At 39.7% G+C, this 12,307-nt stretch overlaps 1 protein-coding gene and 1 pseudogene across 5 annotated transcripts in view; both read right to left on the reverse strand.

Annotated features, from left to right (window-relative positions):
- Positions 1–117: 117 nt before the first annotated feature.
- On the reverse strand, positions 118–3,666 carry LOC143753489 (uncharacterized; annotated as a pseudogene). Its single transcript, XR_013207751.1, has one exon. The product of XR_013207751.1 is annotated as an uncharacterized LOC143753489 (transcript).
- The window catches only part of LOC143753475 (uncharacterized), a 50,674-nt gene continuing 38,484 nt past the window's right edge, over positions 118–12,307 (reverse strand). For 2 of the 4 annotated variants that reach the window (XM_077245823.1, XM_077245822.1), the window contains one exon: positions 118–5,732. In XM_077245823.1, the coding sequence (XP_077101938.1) occupies positions 3,988–5,732 (1,745 nt within the window). In that variant the 3' untranslated portion in view covers positions 118–3,987. The remainder of the gene's footprint in view (positions 5,733–12,307) is intronic. The other 2 variants (XM_077245826.1, XM_077245825.1) reach the window with 2 other exon arrangements.

Here is a 12,307-nt window from a genome sequence, read left to right on the forward strand (position 1 = left end):
ACTAAAGCATGAAGCAGTTCCAACTTTAAAACCAGAGGCAGCAGTTGTTGGACCTGTAAGGGGTGTACAGTTAAAGACCCAGAACCAGATATGAAGAATGAAGACCCAGAGTCAGAATTATAAAAAATTAAAGAAAATATTTACTGAAGATAGTTTGCAGTTTCATCAGCAGAAGTCAGCTTCAATACTCGCACAGGAGTTCGTAGGCCGCCCCGCTTACAGTTACAAAGATCACAGCAGTTATACCATTTCCAAGGTCTAAGCTACGTTATTGCTTACAGGATGAATGATTCTCATTGGCTATGAAATAGATAAACACAGTAATTTTCCACACATATACAGATAGACTGAAGCATATCTTCATCGATTATGCAGCTGAAGTTAGGCACGTCATGACCTTCCAGGTCGCAGATTTGGGTTGCTGGGCGCCAGCATGTCCAGAACAACAACTCAGTCAATCTCCAATAATGCCAGTGGTTCCTTAACCTGTAACCAAGAAGACTAACACACACACCGACACACAGCTTTTCCAAGGTTGGATTTGGCCAGGCTCTCACTATAAACAGGAGAGTCCTCTCAAAACATCAAGATAATGCGTTCTTTCTCTCAAAGATAGCTAAACTTTAGTCTAACTGGAAAGAAAGGCTTTAACAAAGAAATGGTCCCTTAAACTATTGGCTTCAATGACCCCTATATGTTTAAACACATTGAAGACCTTTCTCAAACACAAAACAAGTCCCTATTTCATTTCTGGAAGCTGCGTTAAATAAGCAAGCATTGCATTCAGATATCAAATACAGACATTAAAGAATACATGAAAAGAACATTTCAGTAATCACAATGGTAACTTATATAAATAAAGTAAAATCTCCAGAGAAGTCATTCAACTCATTTGATATTTAGAAGGAAAAATATTGATTAATACCTTAATTATAATCAATCATTACATATACATTGAAGCAGCAGTGGATTCCAATCCACCCCCTTCAGACCACAACCAGTAAGTAAGACTTAATCATTTTAAATGTAATTGCATGTATAATTTTAGACGTAATGCTTTAGGTTTTATCAAGGACGTAAACAAATGCCAGCGCTGGCTTTAGTAGCCACTTAGTTATGATATTTCATGTGTCTAACAAATGTGTACAAACATTTTGGACCTGAATTTGTAATTATGTACTAATTTTGTAAATGTATTTTCCATGTATACTTTATGACGTAATTTTTCGATTTGATCAAGAACGTAAACCAATGCCAACGCTGTTTGTTTTTAGTAGCCAGTTAGTTCGATGCTATTTTTTGTGTACAAGACAAACGTGTATGGAGTTCAAAAAATTATATGTAATCGCAACAGCAAACTTCAGCTGCTGTTATCAGATGTTTTCACGTTCTGATGGCATTTTAACACAGTTGCCACATGTACACCTAAAGAAAACGATACACCGAGTAAACTAAGTTTTGTGAAAAGATAAACGGTTGTTCATTATTATCGACAAAACAATATTCAGTTATATTAAAGATTTAATCAGGAGAAAAACGTATCTCAAAAGCTAACAAGCAGCAATAGCATTTTCAAGTAACAGCATATCGAAATTCTTATATAATAATAGTAGAATAGAATAATAATGATTCAAAAATGTACCATTCAGAAACGTTTTGTAAGAGCCGTGTTTGGCGAGGTTCTGCTTGACTCTCTTCATTGCCGCTTTCTGGGTCTGATTCTGGCTCAAGCTGATACGCAGTATTGACACCATTATTTACATTTGACCGGAGCACATGCCGCTTTCGCCTGTAAAGGTAATGGGCGTGAAGTTTCCGGACTATGTGCGCTACGCAGTTTAGCCAATTGCAACACACCGGCCCAACTAACCAATCTGAGCCCATTGCCTGTTTCTGAGGGGGTGGTTTCATAGAATCAGGAAGTCAACCGGTCGTTCAAATGACAGAGGAGAAAGCGGCTTATAACAAATGTGAAATTTATGAAAAATAAGGCTTTAAAAAAAACACGAAGACATGTTATATTGCACCCCATAAACACAGTCATGCAAAGAAAAAAAGCAGTAAACCACCCCTTTAAGCAGGGGTGTATGTTCTCCTCTTGATGGGTTGGCTTTTTAGGCCTCTCTAGTTGACCCTGGTTGAATATGGAAATAGATAATGCTAATAAGTTGAAGAAGTTCACCTGGGGGACGTATATATGGGGTGGTGATGGCACAGTGGATAAGACGCATTCCTTTGTTGTGAGAGACCCGGGTTCGAATCCACTGTGAGACACCAATGTGTCCCTGAGCAAGACACTTAACCCCTAGTTGCTCCAGAGGCGTGCGACCTCTGACATATAGCAATTGTAAGTCGCTTTGGATAAAACTGTCAGCTAAATGTAAATATATATATGTATATGTAAGGGAAAAAAATGAAATGTGCATAGGATAAATTTGTAAATATACAACTAAATAAATATACAGGGTAAACAAATCATGACTGACTAAACTGCAGTGATGGCAATGCTACTCAAATGACTCAAACATTTGTGTTGGATATAGGCAATTCTTTAAATAAATAATCAAGATAATGACAAAGGTTGCTGAAATTAGTGTTTTTTACGGTACTGAAATTAGGTGAACTGTCATTGCATCAAATATTTCTATTTACAATGTGTTTTGCCTGCTGTTCTAACCAGATTGTGCAATTGGCTTCTTTTGGGTCATGGGCCCCTAATCATTTAAACAGATTGACCACATCTCTTTCTTCTGATAGCTGGTGGGTGTCTGGGTAAACTATGACTGCCTTCGTATCACTTGGATAGATACTGCATACAGGTTGTGGAAGAGGAGATTCCACTACTTTGTCAAATGGTTTCCCTCCTATGTGAATTTTAAGGTTTTGTTTCATTGTGAAACCCTTTCCACACTCAGAGCAGACGAAGGGCTTCTCTCCAGTGTGACTTCTCACGACTTTGAAGGTGTCCTCGTTGCATGAAACTCTTTCCACACTCAGAGCAGACGAAGGGCTTATCTCCAGTGTGACTTCTCGTGACTTTGAAGGTGTCCTTGTTGCATGAAACTCTTTCCACACTCGGAGCAGGAGAAGGGCTTCTCCCCAGAGTGAATTCTTATGTGTCTCTCAAGGGTGCTGTTCACTGTGAAACTCTTTCCACACTCAGAGCAAATGAAATGCTTCTCTTTGGTTGAGTGCTCGTGTATCTTAAGGCGCCTTCTCACTGTAAAACTCTTTCCACACTGAGAACAGATGAAAGGCTTCTGTCAAGTGTGAATTCTAATTTGAACGTTAAGCTTTTGTTTCTCTATGAAGCTCATTCCACACTGAGAGCAGGTGAACGGCTTCTGTCCAGTGTGAATTTTCATGTGAATTTGAAGTTGTCCTTGTTGCATGGCCCTGTGTGCCCCTTCCACACAGAAAGCAGGAAAATGGCTTCTCGCCGGTGTGAATTCTCATGTGGCTCTCAAGGTTACTCTTCACTGTGAAACTCTTTCCACACTTAGAGCAAGAGAAAGGCTTCTATTCAGTGTGAATTCTTATGCGACATTTCAGCTGTCCTTGTTGTTTGAAACTTTTTCCACATTGAGGGCAGGAGTAAGGAAGTGTAATGGGAAATTTTAATTGATCATTAGATATAAGAACATATATGTTTGTGAACTGGTGCATGTTTGGGTATCTGGGGAGGTGGCTAGGTGTGACACTTTAGGAAACATATGGAACAGGAACTTTGACCCAAGTACTGACCTTTTTGGTGATGGTCTTAAGTGATAACTAATTGATGAACAGAAACTACATAAGCATGGGTCTCTTATCGGTGGAAGGCAGGCAAAAGAAGCCTGCTGAATACCTTGAAAATGGTATAAAGGCTGCCCATTGTTTCCTGTCTGGTGTCTCACTCATTCCAAAGTGTAACTTCTGTGTTGGCGACTGGGCCTATTCTTGCAAGGATAAATACTTTTGAAAAGACTATTTAACTCAGAATATCTCTTAAACAGTGACAATGTTTAATAAGAATTTTTGCAACAAAGGTTTTTCTCCAGTGTGAATTCTCATGTGAATTAGAAGTTGCCGTTGTTCCATGAAACTGTTTCCACACTGAGAGCAGATGAAGGGCTTCACTCCAGTGTGAATACTCATGTGACTCTCAAGGTGTTGTTTTACTGTGTAACTCCTTGCACACTGGGAGCAGGCAAAAGGTTTTTCTCCAGTGTGAATGCTCATGTGTCTCTTAAGGCTCCGGTTTACTCTGAAACTCTTTCCACATTGAGGGCAGGTAAAAGGTTTCTCTCCGGTGTGAATTCTCATATGAATTTTAAGCTTTTGCATCTCTATGAAGCCCTTCCCACACTCAGAGCAGGTGAACGGCTTCTCCCCAGTGTGAATTCTCATGTGTCTGTCAAGGCTTTGTTTAAAAATGAAACACTTTCCACACTGAGAGCAGATGAAAGGTTGCTCTCCAGTGTGTATTCTCATGTGAGTATTAAGCTGTTGTTTTTCTATGAAGCCCATCCCACACTCAGAGCAGATAAAAGGCTTCTCTCCAGTATGAATTCTAATGTGTCGCTCAAGGCTTTGTTTCAATGTGAAACTCTTTTCGCACTGAGGGCATGTGAAAGGCTTCTCTCCAGTGTGAATGCTCATGTGATTCTCAAGGCTTTGTTTTACTGTGAAACTCTTTCCACACGTAGAGCAGGAAAAAGGCTTCTCTCCAGTGTGAACTCTCATGTGGCGTTTCCGCTGTCCGTGTTGTGTGAAACTCTTTCCACATTGAGGGCAAGTGAAAGGCTTCTCCCCAGTGTGAATTCTGGTGTGAATTATTAGTTGTCGTTGATCCATGAAACTCCTTCCACACGTAGAGCAGGAGAAAGGCTTCTCTCCAGTGTGAATTTTCATGTGGCATGTCAGCTGTCCTTGTTGTGTGAAACTCTTTCCACACTGAGAGCAAGTGAAAGGCTTCTCCCCAGTATGAATCCTCATGTGAATAGTAAGCTTGTGTTTTTCTATGAAACTCCTTCCACACTCAGAGCAAGACAAAGGCTTCTCTCCAGTGTGAACTCTCATGTGACGTGTCAGCTTTCCTTGTTGTGTGAAACTCTTTCCACACTGAGAGCAGGTGAACGGCTTCTCCCCAGTGTGAATCCTCATGTGAATAATAAGCTTGTGTTTTTCTATGAAACTCTTTCCACACTGAGAGCAGGTATACAGCTTCTCTCCAGTGTGGATTCTCATGTGTCTTTCAAGGCTTTGTTTACAAATTAAACTCTTTCCACACTGAGAGCAGATGAAAGGTTGCTCTCCAGTGTGTATTCTCATGTGAATAGTAAGCTTGTGTTTTTCTATGAAATTCATTCCACACTCAGAGCAGGAGAAAGGCTTCTCTCCAGTGTGAATTCTCATGTGACGTGTCAGCTGTCCTTTTAGTGTGAAACTCTTTCCACACTCAGAGCAGGAGAAAGGCTTCTCTCCAGTGTGAACTCTTATGTGATATGTCAGAGGTCCTTGTTGTGTGAAACTCTTTCCACATTGAGGGCAAGTGAAAGGCTTCTCCCCAGTGTGAATTCTGGTGTGAATTATTAGTTGTCGTTGATCCATGAAACTCCTTCCACACTGCGAGCAGGTGAATAGCTTCTCTCCGGTGTGAATCCTCATGTGCTTCTTTAGACTTACTTGTTCAGTAAAACACACCCCACATTGATGGCAAGTGAGAGAATCTTCTTTCAGTTCCTTCAGATCTAAAACAAACATTGAAAGATCGATGTTAAAATCAATTCAAGGGCAGCAAAGATGAGATGGTCAAAGTAATAGATGTGCACCCCAAACAATAAATTAAGATGAACATTGCTCGAATCCAATTGAAACTGAAAATTTTATACAAAGTTGTAGATCTGTTACTATGTATCCTGATTCATTACAAATGAACGTTGTGAGGTTACTTGAATGTAACCCTGTTTCCTGAAAAAGTGGGAATGAGATACTGCGCTCGATTCAGCACTCTGAGAACACTTTAGTGTGACCGGCTGTACGCTTTTACTAAAAGTATTGGGACACCCTTCCAAATCATTGAATCACTTCCATGGCCACAGTTGTTTAAAATCAAGCTCCTAGGCATGCAGACTGCTTTTACAAACATTTGTGAAGGAATGGGTCGCTCTCAGGAGGTCAGTGAATTCAACCGTGGTACCGTGATAGGTTTCCACCTGTGCAATAAATCCATTCAACAAATTTTCTCACTACTAAATATTAGGGCTGTGTATCAACAACAATGTCACGATACAATACGCATCACGATACAAAAGCCACGATACGATACGTATCACGATATGGATCAATTTGGAATTTAAATTTCTTTTGAGCAGAGTTTAGTAACAGTAATATCTTTATTGAATAAACAGTGTTATAACAGTTGTGATAACTGAAAAACTATTTAGTTTTTGTCATTAAAAAACAATGAGAGTTAAATTAAATAAGTGTTGGAATGTGCATCAAACACAGTAATTTCTTTACATTATGTTGAAATCATTTTAAACAAATAAATACAATAGAATAAAGATAGCCTACCAATAAAGAGAAAAGTTTTTGAATAGGTCTAGCACTAGTATTCAGAAATACTACAGAAACTTAAAGTAATTAAATGTAAAATAACATTGGGTAGTATTTTAGTCCTGACTAAATTAAAATACATCGACTATAAATCCAGATTCCTTATAATTAAAGCTATCTTTTGTTGTTTTGACAACAATATTAATGACAGACACATATGGCTGCTGTCACTTTAAGAGCTAGTGCACGGATCCGGTTTTCATTATACTGTCACATGCATTTTATTTTTATTTAAGACATAACCGACTGTGTTGGATACTCACCAAGACCGAAATTTTTGACATCATTTTGCTTGATTTTTGTCTGTAAAAGCGATATAATCCCAAAATAAGTTTGTGAGGCGGCTTTACTCTATGTAAGTATGCAGAGAAAACCATCTCTCAGAGAGCGTGCGAGTACTGAATAGTTTAAAAGCGCTTGAATGTTTAGCGTGGTAAGACTTAAAAAGACGAGCGAATGGTAAACTTAAGTGACAATGCAATGCTCGCCCGAATATGCAAGTGAATATTCCGTCATGTCGCAACTCCTAAAAGCGAGAGTGTAAATTAGTATTGCGGGCTTCAGCGCGTTTGACGCATGCCTTAACCAACCCATTTTGAGAGACAGAGAGACAGAAGACACGCCACAGCTGAACACTCAATCAATGTTTTGCGGGAATTTCCCGCATTATAAGTGGAAGACCTGCGGGAATGATTAGAATAATGCGTAATACTCGCAATCCCGTGCTGAAATTCGAGCCCTGAATTGGCTACATTCAAAAGTACGACAGTATCGTACAGCAGTTGCTGTATCGATACGCGCATCGTCAGGAGTTCATGATGATGTATCGTTGTATCGATATAAACTGTTAGTGGTTTTATAACAAATTCGCCAACTTTCTGCAAAGTCAATAGCTACAGACCTCCAAACTTCGTGTGGCCTTCAGATTAGCTCAAGAACAATGCGTATAGAGCTTCATGGAATGGGTTTCCATGGCCGAGCAGCTGCATCCAAGCCTTACACCTTACACCAACTGCAATGCAAAGCGTTGGATGTGGTGGTGTAAAGCACGCCGCCATTAGACTCTAGAGAGGGTCCATCATGGTCCATAAATACATGGATGAATTGTTAGATTTTGCTGTATTTGGTCGAGCAGTGGTTTGGGTGGCTCGCCAATGTATTAGATGTCTCCAATACATAAAATAAGTAATCTTGACCAGAGTTCTTGTGGGGAGAAGAATTTATTGAAGTTTTGTAGTGTAGCAGTCCTTCAGCAGTGATGTTCGCATGTCGCCCTTCAACAATCTTAACCCAAAGTTCTGTTTGTAAGACAGAACTTTATACATGAAGACAAATGGGCTACAAACAATAGAAAACTGTTAGGGCCTCCCACAGGAGATTAATCTACCCTGCAATCTACTCTGAGCAATGCTGTTTCTTTGTCATTCAAACCAATCAGTTTCTGTGGACCATACACCTATGGGCCATTCAGTTTCTCTAGGCCATACATCTGTATGGGCCATTTGGTTCACACCCTTTCAGACACAGATAGAGTTGATTACATCTGAGGCACAGTAACAATGTAATTGCATCTGACTATAGTTAACTGAAAATACACATAATCTTACAGCGAGTTTGGTGTGGAGGAACTTGACTGGCCTGCACAGAGTCCTGACCTCAACCCGATAGAACACCTTTGGTAATAATTTAGAGTGGAGACTCCGAGCCAGGCCTTATCGTTCAACATCAGTACCTGACCTCACAAATGCACTTCTAAAGAATGGTCAAAAATTCCCATAAACACTCCTAAACCTAATGGAAAGCTTTCCCAGAAGAGTTGATGCTGTTATAGCTGCAAAGGGTGGGTCAACTCCATATTAAACCCTACAGATTAAGAATGGGATGTCATTTAAGTTTATGTGCATGTATAGGCAGACGTTCGAAACTTTTGGCAATATAGTGTAGTTAGTAGGGGCGTAAATCGGACAGTTCATTACGATACGATATCAATTCTCTTAGCCAGCGTTACGATATTTGCCGATACCTCAAAAAATTCTGCGATATGATTCGATTCAGGGCTATATCAATCAATTTATCGATATTTAGATAATTATGTGCCACGTGTACACAACCAGTTACGTTTATTAACTCACAAATGCATCTAAAAATATATAACATGAAAGTTCAATTAAACTCTTTGAAAATTGCATACCCTCTCCCAATTGGGACATTTACAAGTTGTTGGAAACTTTTTCTTCAGAGACCAGGAGACGGATATCTTTCAGGCAGAAGTTATTCTTTATTGAGGACTTTGCTGTTGCAATGCTGTAGTCGTCCAAGTCTAAACTCAATAACTCAAGCACAGTCTTTTTACCTTTCAAGGGGGAGGGATTTACATAGAGGTGGAGACAATCTTGAACAAAGCATGTAAATGATGTACAGGGATCAGAACGTTACCGGAAATTCCACAGCCCTGATCTCATCAGAATAACAATGTGATTCAAATGCAAATATTCCGATCCTATCAGCAGGACTATTCAACGACTGGGACAGGGGCTCCGGGAGCCATTAAAACAAAGGGTGAGAGTCTCAGTAATTTGACCCATTTAACTTACAATAGAGAGAACAGGACTGGCAAGGAATCTCTTGCTGATAACTCTGATATCAACATTTATACCTCAAATGCTAAATTCAGTCTACTAAACTTTCTCAGTCTATTTACTATTGTATTGGAGCCTAAATTAAACATTTAATAAATTTGTATTACAACACAAGTTACAAGTTACTGTCCTTGCATGAGGACATCATTTTTAGTTAATATACTTATTAGGTCCTACTTATCCCAAATAACAAGAAAAATTATAAAATGCACACCAGGGAAACTCTCGGGTCTCAGGAGGTTAAGTACATTATGGAAGTGTACTAAGTGCACTTCAATAAAATGATTTTTTTTCACCTGGGAATGTTTTACTTTACTTACATAATACGATTTAGTTTTCATCCAAATAACAAGCGCTAAGTGAACGATCAGCAATCAAGAGCATTCAACAGAACTGCGCTCTCTTTCGTCAGTTAACGTTAATAATAAGCTACATGCTTAGTTTTATTTTCTTTGCCATTGACATCCGACTGTACTACAAACCTTCCACTGATGTCTGTTTAAAGGGATGTGCTCAACCAGCTCGCGTGTCTGTGCCGCTGCGCGCTCAATCCACTGCGCGGTTTTCTCTGATCAGCTGGCACACCACAGCTATGTGTTAAGGCCTCATTATGCTTCTGCGTCAATTCCACGGCGTAGCTACGCTGTCAATCCTACGGCGTCGTGGCCCTTTTATGGTTCTGCGTCAGGTTGAGTTGCATCACGGTGCATCTGACCAATCACAGCCCTTGTGGTCTGCGTTGCCGCGACGCGTAGTTACAATTTTTTGGAGGTGCACGTCGAGCTAGGGTGGAGGGGTCCGCGGCGACGCAGAGGGGTCTGCGGGGGTACGCCGTCGATTCGACGCAGAAGCATAAAACAGGCTTTACTATACACACGATGCCTGGTAAGTTAGGCCTGTCGGTTGTTGGTATCGGAGCTATTTTACGAGTACATGAGCTCGGTATCGGTGCATCCCTATTTTTAATAATTCAAGCACTTTTCAAGTACCTCTTCAAAAATATGGCTGTTTTCAAGTGTTTTCCAGTACTTCATTTTCAAGAAGTCAAATTCAAGTACTTTTGTGACAAATGGTTCAGTCAGTCTTGTCAGGCGTCCATTTCAGCTGATAAAAGTTACGTGAGGATGTGGAGAGTGTCAAAATAAAGGTACCATATATTGATATTTTATGTGTGGCATCGATGCATCGTATCGTTAGACGTTTGATCGATGCATCGATCAATATCGATGTATTGTTACACCCCTAGTAGTTAGCATCTTGAGCGCCTTGGCTGAGCAGTTCAAGCCTTGATTTAAAATCGGACGCAACCCCCCATTCTCTGCTGTAGAACCCAACCTTAGTACATTTCGATGGAAACCGCAGCCCTCCGCAACCCCAGAGGTGGTGGGGATGGTACAGAGGTTTTGTGGTGGTGTCAGGAACCGCCAGGTAGATTTACATGCCCAGAACCGAGGGGGGAAACCCCCACAGGGCTGGGCGCAAGACCATCAGGACATCTTTTTGGAAATTATGGTAAAGAGGTCTTGCCTTTTTGGAGGCTGCTGAGAGCAACAAACTACTCCCCCGTCTTGTTTTTGAGCCTCAGGTTTAGAGGACGAGGCTGGGTGGCCGGCAGCCCTCCCCCTGAGTGTGGCGAGGAAGGAATTGCACGAAAGCTTCCTCGTGTTTCTTCCCCTCCTGAAACCTGCTGACCACTGTGTTACCCGAGTCGCCAAACAGGCCGGAGGGGAGATTGGGGCATCAAACAGGAACACCCTGTCCCTGTCTTTGATGCCCGTGAGGTTCAGCCACAGATGCATCTCCGTGCGAACCAAAGCACCCATTGAATGGCCGATGGCACAAGCGGTTTGCTTGGTTGCACGGAAGGGCAGATCTTTAACAAGTAAGATGAACATAATACATTTGAATAATAAAAAAAAAGTTCATACAGTCTGTGAAGAAATTGTTCTATTGAACTAGTTTTTTGATGTGGGTAAATGAAACCAGCTACATTTTCATGTCTCATATCACACCATAAACTTGAATGCCCTAGTTTCATACAAAAGCAACTGAGAATTCAGTATCAATATTACTGTAATATTTGTGCAGCGTGGCAATATTTGTGCAATATTTGTGGACTAGTTATTTTTCTTAGCAGAAGCTTTAAGACAATATACAGGCTGTATTTAAAGTCGAATCAATATTTCATGTCCACATATTTAATTTTTATGTTCAGTAGCCATAGCTAAGCAGGATCAGAAAGCAATAAGTCAGGAGCAGAAAGGTTTTGAATTATATCACCACAGAACTGTTTTTTTTTTTTTTGCAATAATAACCTGCAGACTAACATACAGTCTAATGGTGTAAGTGCCATTATTCCTTAAAACACACTCTGGACCTACTCTTGCATTAAAAAACATAGTAAAAAATAGTAAAACAAAAAACTATTACCAAAGCCATTTTACCATTAATGAAATACAATGTTTTTATATGATCATGTAAAGTAACTTGCACTGGATATGTTAGCAGGCTAAGATAAGGGGTTGATCTAGAAACAATTGTAAGGAAAAGTCAATGAAAAGTGCATCTAGTAAAAAATGGTTTTCAACACACTTTTTGCAACAATTTCTTGAAATGACAAATTCAACAATTTTTTTAATTTAAGTTCATCAATATTTATTATAAATTATAAACTTTAATTATAATGATGTTCTTGTTCCCCAGTTTCTCTGACTTGGTTTACCTGAATTCAATAGTTTTATCTGCCACTAAATATAAGCCTATGAATTAGATCAAAACAAAATTCAATGTGAATACTTTTGTAAAATTTTGCATTATGTGAATAAATATTTAATGATGCTAAATATTATGCTAAATAATAACCTAAAAAATAAACATTAGGAAAAGTTCTGTATAAGCTATTTTTTAGGTTATTTAAAAATAACCTCCCTGCAATGTTCTGGTTCTAACATTAAGGGAAGGTTCTGTGTTTGCTGGGTATGAGGCTTTTAAGAAAACCTTTGGATTATACTGAAAATTCTGGTTCTTATCCTGTAGAATGAACCACAAGGCTTCTGTTAACAATAACG

The sequence above is a fragment of the Siphateles boraxobius genome, unplaced genomic scaffold (assembly GCF_051911475.1).
Source record: "Siphateles boraxobius isolate OS27281-9 unplaced genomic scaffold, OSU_SipBor_1 29, whole genome shotgun sequence".
Taxonomy (NCBI): Eukaryota; Metazoa; Chordata; class Actinopteri; order Cypriniformes; family Leuciscidae; genus Siphateles; species Siphateles boraxobius.